At 40.1% G+C, this 14,766-nt stretch overlaps 1 protein-coding gene across 2 annotated transcripts in view; it reads right to left on the reverse strand.

Annotated features, from left to right (window-relative positions):
- The window catches only part of ENAH (ENAH actin regulator), a 91,039-nt gene that overhangs the window by 8,728 nt on the left and 67,545 nt on the right, over nucleotides 1–14,766 (reverse strand). The window contains exons 5-11 of one of the 2 annotated variants that reach the window (XM_074144508.1): nucleotides 9,568–9,887; nucleotides 7,552–8,352; nucleotides 5,543–5,850; nucleotides 5,137–5,276; nucleotides 4,679–4,733; nucleotides 4,319–4,367; nucleotides 2,119–2,185 (exon numbers count right to left, since the gene is read on the reverse strand). In XM_074144508.1, the coding sequence (XP_074000609.1) occupies nucleotides 2,119–2,185; nucleotides 4,319–4,367; nucleotides 4,679–4,733; nucleotides 5,137–5,276; nucleotides 5,543–5,850; nucleotides 7,552–8,352; nucleotides 9,568–9,887 (1,740 nt within the window). The remainder of the gene's footprint in view (nucleotides 1–2,118; nucleotides 2,186–4,318; nucleotides 4,368–4,678; nucleotides 4,734–5,136; nucleotides 5,277–5,542; nucleotides 5,851–7,551; nucleotides 8,353–9,567; nucleotides 9,888–14,766) is intronic. The other variant, XM_074144509.1, reaches the window with a different exon arrangement.

Here is a 14,766-nt window from a genome sequence, read left to right on the forward strand (position 1 = left end):
CCCCATAAATGACTCATATCCCCTCTGCAGAGGTCAGAAGCAGGTTCTCGAGCCTTACCGGGTGAAAGATATCCCCTTTTGGCAAACATGGTATTAGTGCTTCAAAGAGCAGCCCCCTTTGACTCACTCACTCAAAGAAAGTTACTTAGACAAGCTGCTTGCTGAGACAGGCTTGGCAACTGTAGAGAATTAGGGAAAACGCAAGGATATTCAAGAGAGACTTCTACTAATACCTTTTCTGTTTCAGTCCATTAAACATTCCTCATCCTGGCAAGGCAAAGCGTCAACACTGACTAGAAAACTGTATTAGCAGTCTTAAAATATATGCTCTGGCACCTTCCAGCAGGTTATGACCACTGGAAAATAATATTGTCATCCAATAAACACAGAATTCTTATTTTGTAAGTACTATTAGAGTATACACCCAGTAAGGCGTGAATTCTGTCAGCATTTCGCATTGGATGACTGAAAAAAAGTGTGATAGAGAGATTTTCTTAATACATCTCAAGAGAAGTCACAAAACGTCTGTACTGCTCTAGATGAGAAAACCTTTTTAAACAGCCCTCAGTGACACCCAAATTTCCCCAGTTGGAAAAGGATCAATGAGATCGGCTCCATAAAACAGTTTACAAGAAGCTACGGCTGTAGGGACAGGCAGAATGAAGACTTAAGGACATCCCAGGCTCTCCAAAGGAGTCTGATAAGGAAAGTTGCTCATTTATTAATCCCTTCACTTCCTTTTCTTCAACTGCTTATGCATAGGGCATTTACAGCCAAAGGGCCAGGTCAGCAACTGTCTCCAGATGAAAACACTCTTTAGGATTCCTTACACAAGCTATTTCTGTGACACCTATTGACACCTCGATCTGCTTTAAAAACAAGAGACTTCAGTTAAAGCAAGTAATACCTATGTGGGGATAAGGGAGAAGAAGGTAGGGGGAAGTCAAGGCTAAAGGTAAAGCAGTATTTTGTTACACCGACAGTGTAGCAGAGAGGATATCACCACCACCGTCACCTGCTTTTTGACAAAACACAAACTAAGCAACCAGCATCGTGGCTGCAGACATTTTAAACTCCTGGATCTGGTTATTTCTGAGACAGACGAGGACACTGATACAGGCTGAGAGTGATTAGCGCTGCATTTTAGAACTGAAGAACTCAATGGCAACCTCAACCACAAGTAATGCCACTTGGAGAATAACTGGGTTTTCTTCTCTAATCACCAAATCTTGCATAGCTGCTTCCAACAGGCCAGAATTATAAGGAGAACTCAAGTAATTTCAAACACAGCTTTCTCAAGTTTAACACGTTCTTTGAATTTCTTGAGAGAAAACAAGGTAACTTTGTCAGATTATCAGAGGTCAGAATCCTTTAACCTCTGTACACAGAATATACAGGAATTCTAAAATGAACCACAAGCCTTCTACTTAATGTAAACGGCAATTAAATATACCTAAAAATAAATCGCTAAAGCAGCCATTTCACTCTCTTGTATTACTGAAATGCCTACCAAAGTTCCAGCTGACAAGTTATCCAAGATTGGTTAATGCATTGAAGGAGGTATAATATTTCTATGCTTCTTTCTGATGGTCTTCCTTGGATTGGTATGACACAGGGACTGAAAATTGTCACAGAATCAAATCTTACCAAGATGGCTTAAGTATCAAGATAACCATTCTATGACCAGCACAGAAACAGAAAGGAGAAAACCTATTCACTAGATTTACTACTGAACATATGAATCACAGCACTGAATTTGGTTTTCCCTTGCAGGAAATCTTAGACTTTAAAATTTAAAGAAATAGAAAGAGTTAAGGTATATGTTCGCCTACAGCAATGTTTAATAATTGAAGTTATACAGCAGCAATGGTTAAGGAATCCTTTTGGATTTTACTTTTGACTTTATTGTCAAAAATTTCACTTACTAGCATCCTCTAAAAGCAACTCTTCTTTCTTAATTAAAACTGCCAAAAGCAGTTTCACAGCAGTAATTTTAAGCCTGTACATTTTGCTTTTAATATTATTAAGATAATTTTTGCTGTTTCAGTCCAGTATTCTTAGCGGCATGAGCAACAATAGCAAAAGCGAGGAAAAGATGGCTGGAACAAAAGGGAGTACCTGGAGATAACAGGTGACTTGCTTCCATTCACTGTATTTGTTCTTTCCCAAGGCTTTCTTGTTAGTTCTGAAAAACATAATGAGAAGATTAAAACCTGTCCTTTTCTATTTGTTGTGCAATGCACATGAGGAAACTTCAAGTGCCTGGCAACTTAAGTCAGCCTTTTCTGGTTTATTTGGGTTGTTTTGGCTTGTTCTTGTTAATTTTTTTTACTACTAAGCTACCTCCTGTTGTATTCATCATATTTTTAGTCATACTACCATTTTTTTTTATGTTGTCATAGCACCTTAAAGTCTCACTTTTGTTCTAGACATTGTAAATGCCATTTGATTCTTAATCCAACTGGGAGAAGGTCTGCCTACACTTTATGGTTTTATTGCTTCAGCTGCAGAAATACGAAATTCTGGAACTGTAAGCAAATAGTCAGCTTCAAACACTGTGGGAATATGTTTTTAAGCTAAAGGAGTTTTCCTGAGCTGTTAATGAATTACATAAAATTAATTCAGTGTCAATTTCAAGGAAGCCATAGCAGGGATAATACAACCTCACACAACTAGAATACCTTTCAGCAGTACGGTATTTATTTTCCACCAAAGTTTTGTCTCCAAAAAGATACTTCTAAAAGGTGCAATGTATCATTTCTCCCTTTCAAAATAATACAGAGTCAAAACAGAAGGTTTTGGATCCAGAAGAGATTGTAGTTTGTTTACTTACCACCCGTGATACCAGACAAAGTTGTACTGTGCATCTCTTTTCCCATCTGGGCAGCTTATACACTACAGGCAAGTGCTCTATGATACACTGCAGAAGAGGATTTTTGGGTCTAGTCTATAGACATGAGTCGAATTTGTAAAGATTTAAAACCCCAACCTATCTTTATTACACACTCACGCTTCACTTTCCATTCTGGAACCTGCTTTCAGTTCTGCTTAGAATCCTCTCCAAGAAACTTTGACTCACTATCCAGAGTTTATTACCGTGATCTAAAGTGACACGTGAGAGCCAGCTTTATTGTGCAGGTTTGTTTGTCAACAGCAGACGCACAGCCAAAACAGGGCAAACAGTTCACTTAAGGACTATTTCTTTTGCGTTCTTGCATGGTGAATGAGTTTGGGTTTTTTTGCCCTTCAGTGGTCTTACCTAAGCCTTGCATTCTAATTTCTTTAGACTATGGGCTGTATCTCAATGCTAACATTTTTTCAGTTATATCCATCAGGATACACTTAGCTCCCAGCTCTCCTTTTTACCCGACAGCCAGTGGCCACCTGGATTTTGCTCACCCTACAGCAGTGGTTTTCAATATTAAGGTCTGCAGACTCTCACGTGGCTGAATCATCTAGTGAAGAAGTATAGAAGTAAATACCTGGGCAGGCAATCAACAAAAAGTTAAAACACACTGGAGACTGGTATATTCATTACCCAGTCATCTGCCTTCTGCTTCCAGTATCTTTTGTGGATGATAAACTGCAGGTTATATGGCACATCCTCCCGCTTTTTATGCATGTAGCAGGGAGGTGGCCAGGGAAGCTAAGTGTGCGAGAAGGTACTACTAAAGGACAGGAAAAGAAAGTCTTGGGTGTCATTTGAGCCCTGGTAACACAAGCATTTAGAGTATGAACACACATACGTGCTGACAGTACATCTCGGCTAGCTACAGAGCTGGTGACACACAAGCTTTCCTTACTGACTGCAGCACAAGTGCTGGCTACACAGTTCCTGTCACCAGCATATCCCAGCAGAGGGATCACAGTTAAAGAATTTCTAATTCCATGCACCTATATTGATTTAGAAAGGACACTTGCATGTGAGGGAAACTTTACTGAAGTACCTGGAAGCAGCAACTGCTTCTATCTGACTCTGATACTGCTGTACGCCTGCCTTGAAGGAAACAAACTACTGTCCCAACTCATGTCCTGCAAGGACTGAAGGACAACTGCTTTCCCCTTCACTACCAACTGCTTTCTGTGCCTTGGCCCCATGAGTTTGACACAGGAGACCCCTATACCAAGCGCAGTGTTCCAGTGGATGCTCTTTTTATCTGCCATCTTCTGAACCAGGACCCCTTGTACAGCAAAATGCCAAGCTGTAAACATGGGAGGAGAGGCAGGCTCCCAAATTCAGCACAGCTGGCTGAGACTCATCATTAGGTTTTAGCATTACAGAGTCACAGAGTTGAGTTCACAAACCTGCGCTACTTACCCGGTGTGCTTGTTGAAGAAACCTTAGAAGTTGAAGACTCTGATTCTTCCTGATTAAAAGGGAGGAGCGAGGGAGAAGGGGAGGGAGGACGGAGAAGGAAAAAAAAACACCTTTGACTCTTGTGAATCTAACAGATTAATTTCAACTGTTCAAATATTTATTCCACTTTTTATATAGATTTAAATGGTTCTGCTCAATTGTATGTAGAAAACATGCAAGCACTATGCACTTCACAAAATAGTGGTTATGTGTGTGTATATATATATGGTAAAGTATAAACAATCTCTCAGGTACACCATTATATTCTTTGTTATAATCTAGTATTGAATAACGTGAAGTAGATAAAATTTCTCAACTCACAGTTTTGTCTTCTTTCTGCTCTGGTTCTGTTGATCCCTTTTCAGCAATTCTTCTCCTATAAGCAGAGACAGAAGTTACCATGATCATCATGGCTTTAAGAAGGAAGAATGTTGTTTAGCATAGTTAAAGACATACACAGCTTGATAGCTAAATAATTGAGTAGTGCTTAAAAAAGTACTTTCAAGGACAAAGCCCTCCTGCCAAAGCAATTGTGCAATTCTTTCTCCTCTTGAAGTCTGTATCCCCTCCCCAGCTGCTGCACAAAGACTTACACAGAAGAAAAGTACTCGATTACACTCAAGTAAAAACGGCTATTCACTAAATGTTATCAACTTCACAAAGCAGCCACATGAGCAAGCCCATGTTTATTTATTTGGTCCTTCGCCAGCTGCAAACAGGCACCCAAAATCCTCCCTCTGTGATGACCAACCAGCTGGAGCACAGGAACAGGTCCTTACCTCCTGGCCAGCAGGGCACTCATTTCTTCCATCAACCCACTGCCTCCCAAGGGAAGGGGTCCATTTCCACGGCTACTCTCTGTTTTAGATGAAGCAGAGCCACCACTGCCTCCTCCACTTGAACTGGAGGAGTCTTCACCCTTCGTAACACACAAAATAACAGATGTGCAAATAAAATGATAGTCGACAATGAAAAAAGGAAAAGTTCACAGACAAGCAAGAAATGACTGTATAGAGAACGTGATGAGCTGGTAGTACATCCTGTAATGCTTTTTTAATAATGACGTAAGCCTACCCCGGAAGTCTTTAAACTACTATTAATCTTGAAAAAAAAATACTACAGCCAGTTCAGGAAGACAGGATTTAAAGATGGGAATCAGAAAAAAGAAACAAAAGCTGTATTTACCCGTGAGACTTTCCTAAGTTTGGCTCCAGCAAGTGCGGCTGCTAGTCCAGTTAAAGGGCGATTTTCTTCGGACACGAACCCCGCTGAAAATCCAGAGGAAGGGAGGGGGGGAGCAGGAGGTGGAGGGGGAACGGGAGGAACTTGGCTGGGAAGTGGAGGAGGAGGTGGTGGTGGTGGCGGCGGCCCTGACGGTGGAAGCGGAGGTGGTGGTGGTGGGCCAGGAGGAGGTGGGGCTGCTACTGAAGACTGAGCTGGGCCAGGGGGCAGGGGGGGTGGGGGAGGAGGTGCAGGTGGTCCTTGGACAACACCTAGTATCAAAGAGAAAACAAATAGACTGCATTAAGGATTTAGAAAAGAAAGATCTTAATGTCCACTGAAATACTGGTTCTTTTGTTCAGAGTATGAGACATTAAGGGTCCTTTTTACAGGGAAGTAAACACTGCGAGTTTCAGCAGGGAAGAAACATTCTTATTAAACGCACTAAAAATATTACATAGTATGATATGGGAGATCAGACAGTTTCAGAGACAAAACCCCTCCAGTCAGGTTCTGTGCTGCAATCAAGAACCTTGCACTGGGAAACAGGCAAAGCTTTTATAAAGAGTCGAGTGAGGCACAAGTACCAGACCCTATAGGAACTGTTTGTCCCAATGGTCCCAATACAGAGCAAGTTCTCATTGCACTAACAAGGACTTAACACGCCATCTGAACATCCGAACCCTTCAACTGTTTGAGTTCCAACACTAATTTCTAAGCTGTATAAAGATCTTTCCTCTAAAAAACATTCCAGGAATCAGCTTTAATAATTTAATACAAGCACTAATTAGTGAGTTAGAAGACTGATGTATTTTAAGCTGATGGGAACAAGCTCTTCTATTTTTTTACCTGGGATTCCTCTAATGCTTTAAATTCACACTGATGTGCAATACAAAATGCGTCTTAAAGAATATTCTGATGATTACCGTGCTGGTATTATTATAGGAACAGTTTAAGAAATTGTGACTAGGAAAACAGCTCCACACATCCTGACCCCATCTAGCCCAAATTGCCATAAACTACTAAAAATGCCACGTGACCACCTTCAGCAACCTTCAGGCAGGAACTTCCCACATGGCTCCACCGGATGTTGTCCTACTCTGCTAACCACTGTGTAAATTTAAAAGCCTTTTTAACTCCTCTTGGCATCACTCACCATCCGAGTGCACACTTCTTCTCTACACTACAAGTGAGGCCATGAAGCCAGAGTCTTCTCATCCCCCAGGAGCTGCTCTGCCCACACCTTTAGCTGAGCTACCACAGACTCACATACAAAGACCCTAAAACTATTAAATCAATATAAAAGCAGGATACAGATTAACAAGGACACTTACATCCATGGAAAGCACATTTCCATCATATTGGTAGTGTGTTCATTAAGACTGTCACCTGCTTAACCAAACTTTTTTCCTAAAGTTTTTTTTGCTACACTAGTAGAATATCACGGAAAGACCTGTCTTTATAGATATATAGATATATCTATGTGAGTATACCCTATATCAAAATACGACCACTGTCCAGAAAGAAATGCTATAGGTGTTACATACTACTTCCTAAATTTGAAACTACACAGGCTATCAAAATAATCCAGATTATTCCTTGCTTAAAGACATTCACATGTCCAAAGCCACACATGTGTTCTTCCATGTTGGCTGCCATCAGGAAACTAATGGTTCCGCCTACTAACACCACACTCCAAATAAGATTTACCAAGCAAGTATTTGACAAGCGAGAGCTCAAGATACCAGAATTTTACTTATGGCGGGCCACAGAACACCGTCTCTTCTCCATGGAGCTGTGAAGTTTCCCTTACCCCATAGTTCTCCACATGGTATTTCGCTGTGGTATTAAGATCACTGCAACTTTGGAAGCACCGTATTAATTCTTCAGGGCAGTTACAGGCTCGGATACCAATTGGTAAATGGAACTGCATTCCTGATTAGCGCATTAGTAGCAATAACAGAAAGCCTTACCCTGCTGGGTCGTAGGTTCAACGGGCTGAGAGGCTGCCTGCAAGACTGGCTCAGAAGCAGAGGAGTCTCCCAGCACAGAGTTTAGAGAGTTCTCAACAGAGGCAGGGGGAGCTGCAGAGGGAGAAGGGAGAACACTAGGCTTGGACGAGGGAGTCGAGGCATTGGGGGAGTTGGGAGAAGGAGAAGCTTGAGGTCCAGAGAGTGAGAGAGGCGGAAAGGAAGGCAGTGGGGGGGGAGGAGGTGGCGGAGGCGGAGTTGGACCTGAGGTAGAAGGTGAAGGAACCGGATAAGCCAGGTTTTCAGGAAGCCCGTTAGGAGCCGTGGGAGATGTGGACATTTGGGTCGCCGGATTAGAAGCCGACACTGGGAGGACAGGTCTCGGACCGGTGGCTTTGCCTGGCGGACTGCTTATCATGACTGGAGGAGATGGAGGAAGGGGGGCAAAACTGGGGGCGGACCAGGCAACAGGCTTTGCATTTGGAGGCAAAGTGGCCGGGGCGTTGACAGGAGAAGGGGGCCGAGAACTTTTGTTCAGCGGGCGAGGAACCGTGGCGTAATGGGGGAGAACGGGGTGGAAAGCCGAGCCTAAGGATGTAGCAAAACGTGATGCAGAGTGCCTTAGAGGCGGTGTAGGGGGGGTGGAAGTCGGTGGTGCAGAAGTCACTACAGCGTACTCCGGGGTGGCCTCCGCCAGTGGTGCCGAGACTGCTTTTGCATATGATGGAGGAGGCGCTGAAGGAGGCTGGCAACTGGAGTATTCAGGAAGTGGAGTGCTATACGGGGAGTTGTCGAAAGATGGAGCTGGACAGAAGATGGAAAGCAGCAGCAAAGGCAGGATAAAAAAAGGAGAAAGAGAAAAAGGGAGCTAATGAAGCAACAAAACCAGCATTCAAACAAAATGTATAAATGTAGACTACAGTTAGTACCAGAGGATTAGGCACAAGTGAAAATACTGTTAGGAAAGTTTTACATATCAACAGCTGCTTTTAAATTTTACCAACTATTTTTGTGCCAATATTCGGATTTACAAGTACATTCTAGAGTAAGTTTTCTCAAATCCCATCTGGGAGATGGATTAGATACAGGGTTGATTAATCAGTCTTTTATCAGCTTTTATCTTCTCGTTTGGTTGCAAACTGCAAGCAAGTGTAGTGATCTTAACATTTGCTACAACTCCACTAACAGAACTCATACCATAGACAGCAAGTAGGTATCGTCTTTCTCTTCCCCAGAAAAAGCTCCATCGCAAACTGGAAAGTACTGGGAATAAAACTACCAATAAAACCCTCTGCTCTAAAGTGACTACCTCTGACATAGTATTCCTCGACTTTTACCATGAGCTGACCTATGTAAATTGAGTTTGTTACTAAAGAACAACCAAGTGCTTAACTAATATTCCATGGTGTTGCCAAAATGAGAAAGCTTTCAGTTATCGCTGGATATCCGCAGGCAGTGCATTATCTTATCTACAAATATATATAATACGTTTCACTGAAATATTACTACAATGATAAATTAAGCAAGACTTCATACTGAAAAGCATTTCTCACACTATTACTTTGCCTTATGTAGGTACATACCTTCTACATTAACGCGCTCAATCTGATATGTTTGCTTTCAGGGTTTTTTTCCCCCAAATTATGTAGTGAGAGTGTATCTTGTTTAATAGATAAACAATTATAAGGAATTTAGAAATTTTAACTCTTCATACTATAACCAATGTTGAAGGTGCCCAATATGATTCAAGTTCTTCAAGTAATGTGAAGAGCATGGCAATGGAGTGAGCAAACAGTAAAAAAATTATTTCACAGTTAATGGAAAAATTATGACAGGAAAGTCAAAAATCTTGGACTTCTTGCCATAAAAAGGAAGGCATTTCAGCAAATACAAGCCTGAAGTACTGACTGTTGTTGCACAAGTGTACTCACTGCCCTTTGTTGCTTCTCTCCCACTCCATCACCCAAACACATAAAGAGCAGTCTGGTACTCGAATACGCTCAGTTTTGAAATTCTTACCGGCATTTGAAATTCTTCTCTCTCTTTCCCATTCCAATTGTTCCCTTTCCAACTGTTCTTGCCGTTCTCTTTCTTGCCTTTCCCGTTCGAGTCGTTCCAGTCTCTCTCGATCCTGCCTCTCCTTCTCTTGTCTCTCCCTTTCTAGGCGTTCTTGCCGTTCCCTTTCTTGCCGTTCTCTCTCCAGTTGCTCCTGCTCTAGGCGCTCTCTTTCAAGTCTTTCCCTTTCTAGCCTCTCTCTCTCCAGCCTCTCCCGTTCCATTCGTTCACGATCCAGCCTCTCCCGTTCCAGCTCCTTCTGCCTCTGCTGCTCTTGCAACTGTCTACAATCGTGAGAAAAGGAAAAAGACTAAGCTGCAAAGCAAACACCAAAAGTATCAAGCAACTGTTAAAGGACAAGAAGAGATAAACTCATCAACAATCTTGGCACCAGCGAGAACAAAAGCACAGCGTTTGTACCTACATAAAATTCTTAACTCTACATGTTATTTTTCTGAGCTGGATAATAATAGTTGCATTATGCTTACAGTAAAAAGAATCATGTATCAAATTTCCTCGTAACTAATTTAACATTACAAGAGACAGCTTTCAAGTGGTCAGAACAAAAAGCCGCCGCTGATGATTTACTAACTGATGCAATCTTCCCAGTTTGGGATATGAAGTTACATTTGTTCTTTGCACAGTATTTTATACCTGAAGCAGTGAATACAAGTACAGTGAAATAGCAGTAACACAAATACTCATCCAAAAAACCTCACTCCCAAACAAATTATGTTTTCCAGATAAACTAGTCAGCCAGTATTTATCCAAATTTTACGGAAGCATCGGAATGTGTATGTGTGTCCCCTCCACCTGCATACTACTACACACACACATACAGCTTTTAACCAGCATCAAGACAAGAACACAGGTAAGAAGGAATCGTACAAAATTCGCTGCCAGACCCACCAGGTTGGCTGAAATAAAGGACTTCCCTGCAAAAATACAATTGGAAAGAAAAGCTGTACACAACCCTTTTGCTTCTTTCCCCAAACTTTTTAATATTTTCTTTTGTTTTTAAAAATAAATTTATATTCAAACAAGATAAATGTTTCTAGTCAGCTGAAATAAAGCTTTTTGATTTTCAAAGATTTTTCATCTCTTGGAGGAACTTGCTACCGAAAGAAAAATCAGGCATATTCTCCTCAAAGCTGCGGCCAGTATGTTCCTGTCAATATGTATCACCAAAAATCTTGTTAGTTATCATTCTCTATTTCAATTTGTGTTTTCAAGAAATCATCACATTTAAAAATAAGAACTTGTATATAAAGCACACAGCCATTTTTTCTGCCACGCTTCAGGCGCAAACTGAAGATAGCTTCTGAATACAAAGTACAGGCAGCTTTTAACTAGAAAGCAAAAAGGAGATCTAAATTTTGACACCTTAAGCTACTTTCTATAGACTGCCACTGGGCAATATTATTTGGAAAAGTCATTAGTAATTCTACACTTTATGGTTAGAGCCATGTAAAACTGAAACCTGAAAATGAAGGGACCTTCAGCTATTTCATTCCTATTCCTGCTCAGAAAATACTGGCAGAACTGTAAACCCCAGGTCAAATACTGTTACTATCGAAGTCCATCTTCTTTCAGAACAATGTTTTTCCTTCAAAAAATAAGAAAAAAAAAACCCCTTAAATACTGAAATATTGCTATAAGGAATTAAATTCCAGTTATGTACACCAAAAGGACTTTTTCCTACTGAACTTGTCACCCAACATCGTCGGAAGCCGCAAAATAGTTCTGCTCCTGTATCAGTTCTTCCGTCAGCTCCTGCTCTCCCGTATAATAAAGTTGTAACAGCAGTCACTAAGAAATTCGGGCTTCAGCTCAGCTTGTTAAATGCTTGATTTTTAGCCTCTGAAGTCCACCAAAAAGTCTGTAACTGACTGATACATATTTGGAACCAGTAGGGGATTTCTACAAAATATCAACAGAATACAATATAAACCACAAATATAAGCTCCAAAAGGGATATTAAAAATATTTTTGGCATTACATTTTGGCTTGCTCTCTGTTGTACAAAACTAATTTTATTATGTGCTCTTTTTCCCCGAGATAAAATCTATTATTAGAGGAAAGCAGGGTTTTCATCATGGCCAACTCCAGTTTGGTCCTCTTAGGCTCTTTTATTGTACAGGAGAGGTGGATGCACAGATGTTTGTAGCTAAAAGGCTATTCTGAGCAGGAGTCAACGCTTACAGTCTCCAAAGCAGCTTTTGTTTATTTTGTTCATTGTTTTTCATTCATTTGCCAGAAACTAGCATATTCTACCTAGAAATGTACACACTGTTAATCCTAAAACTAAAATGTAGATAGGATATTTGAGGTTATAAACATTTCATGTTATATTTAGTTATATTTAGTTTATGAAACTAGAAGGTATCAATTCACTGGGTTTAATGACACATCAAGCTGCTGCCAGATATTTAATTTTTTTTCTTAAGTTCTTCATTTCTTTACAGAAATAGAACCTCAATATAGGTCACTTCTCACACAAGAGCAGCATCACCAAGGCAGCTCTGCAATAAGCCATACCAAGAGCTGTGCCATTTCCTATTTTCATAAGCAACCTGGAAAAGAAACACCGAGGGGCTCTTACTAAGCTTCTTAATATTCAGTTATTTAGGATAGCAAGGGTGATGACTGATTGTGAGGAGCTACTAATGGATTTCTAATTCAAAGTAACTGGGTGATAAAACTGGCAAATAAAACCCAATTGTGATATAACTGAAGTGATGCAGGGGAGAGAGTGGAAATCTGCTAAATTCATGTATAAAATGCTGGACTGCAAGTTGGCCACTGACTCAGGAGTGAGATACTAGGGCTATAACAGACAGTTCTATGACAACATTCATTCACTGACGTTTTCTGTTCCAAAACAGATGCTGCACATTAGGAAAGGATTACAGAGCAGCATAGAAAATACCATCATCATGCTTCACAAACCCTGCATCTCTGTTCCCATCTCAAAAGGGAGAATACAACAGAACTGAAAAGGTTCAAAGAGCCCCAAAACACTATGATCAAATGTACCAAGCAGCTTCCACTCAAAAAAAGAACTAAAGAAGCTGGAATTCTGCATTCTGGAAAAAACAACTGGAGGTCTATAAAATCCTAAGTCATGAGGACACCTTAATACAACAGCTGGGAGGAAAGAGTCAATGCAACTAATAATAGCAAAGCTCAAAAAAAAAAGCTCAAAAAAAGCAATCAACACACTCAAACTGTACTAGCTGTCTATCAAGATATAAACAGCAGTGAGATAACCACTTTCACCTGCACAGGACCTAAATGAAAAAGTTCTCATTATTAAATAAACATATTGAGTAATTCAGTATTTAACATTTTATTTTTGTAAAAGAATCTTCACTTCCCATTTCTTTAGGAAATAAAGGAAGAAAACCAGAATTTTTTTAAACGTACAAATAAAAAACTATGAACGAGTTGAGCATGTTCCTTACAATACAAATGCTCTACCAAGAGAGGGCAGCAAAATACCTTGCAAACATTTCCTATCTTATATAAAATTCCCATCCAGTAAGATACATGAGATGTAATACACCATCCTTGAGAATGATTTTAAGTTTAAATTGTTCCCATTATATAATCGCTGAAGCATCCCTTCCTCAACAAGGACAAGCAACCAAAAAAAACCCAAACCAAAACAAGAAAAAAAACCCCAAACCAGCACCACAACCCACTTCTTCTTTTCAGTACTTTTAAGGATTTTACTAAACCTTTCAGATGGAAAGCCAAAAATGGCACAGGTCAAAAGATCAGTATGCCAGTAATGCAATCAAGTTGCTTCAACACAACTTAATGAGCAAGGATAAATTTCATAAACTAAGAAAGAACTACAGTTTGACACATGTAACAGCTTAAAAAGATTAAGAACTCATTCTGCTAATTAAAAAAAAAATAATAATGGAGGATAAATTTGTTTGCACTAAAACCCCCTGGTTTTGTTTAGTTAGCATTAGAAAACGTAATTTTATTTTAAAATTTTGTCAGAGATCAAAATTATATTATGCAAAAGGATTAGTAGATTAGAAAGAGTCATTACACATCAGTTAGAGCATTTCTGAAATGTCCAGACTTTGGTAGTTCTAAAGCATGGGAACATTTAAGAACATTGTGAAAGCAACACATAAAAATTGTTTGTATTGTCTGTTTTTTGTTCATGTTGTTTTTGAATTAACTTTAATATTGCGACAGCTTTTGAAGTTATTTCCCCTCTCTTTCTTGCCCTTATACTTCTGTCCAATTAAGGAGGTAGAAGGAGACATAGTCAGAGGATGAAGAAAGAATCACATTTACAGTACTAACTTGTGACTTTGAACTCTATCAGCATTAATCCCTCAGTTCTTTGGGCAGCCAAGAATCAGAGTGTGACTACATTCTTGAAATAACACAAGGAGAAAAATGCAATGAGTAGAGTCAAGTACGCACCGTTGCATCCCTGCTGAAAAAAACCCCCACATTTCACAATGGTGAAGATGTTTAGAATTTCTCCTACATGACAACTGCCAAACAGAATTGCTATTAGTTTACCCAGGTACACACAAAGCCTTCCTAGCATGTTCCAAATCAGATCATAGAAGGCAATTAAGAAGCCGTGGTACCATCTCAGCTCTTAAATGTTATATGAAACGAGCCGTACCAATATCTGTTCACATGCTGTGATCAAAGGTAATGCTCTGAGTGACCTGATGTCCCTGCTCATTGCAGTGGGGTTGGACTAGATGATCTTTGGAGGTCCCTTCCAACCCAAACTCTTCTGTGGGTCTGTGAGTCTGTGAGCCAATACCTCATGTACAGCAAGATCACTTTCTATCATGCCTTTCCTTAGCAAATAACATCACTATATTCAACAGATCATCACTAGGAAGCTCTCTCAAAATAATATTATTCAGTACCTTTAGATCTGTATTTTTACAGAAGAAAAAAAAAAAAAGAAAAAAAGATAGGTTGTTTTAGCATCTGCTCCTGGAGGTGAACGACCGACAGAGATTCTCTGGTCCCTTTTGCTAAGGGCTTCAACACAGTCAGTCCAAAGAATTGAAGCCTCAATCAATTCTCTTAAAATACGACTATTACAACATGGGCTGAAGGGAAGAAAAAGATCTCAAACAGACTAAGAAATTTCACATTTACCGGTAA

Source organism: Numenius arquata, chromosome 2 (assembly GCF_964106895.1).
Source record: "Numenius arquata chromosome 2, bNumArq3.hap1.1, whole genome shotgun sequence".
NCBI classification, from domain to species: Eukaryota; Metazoa; Chordata; class Aves; order Charadriiformes; family Scolopacidae; genus Numenius; species Numenius arquata.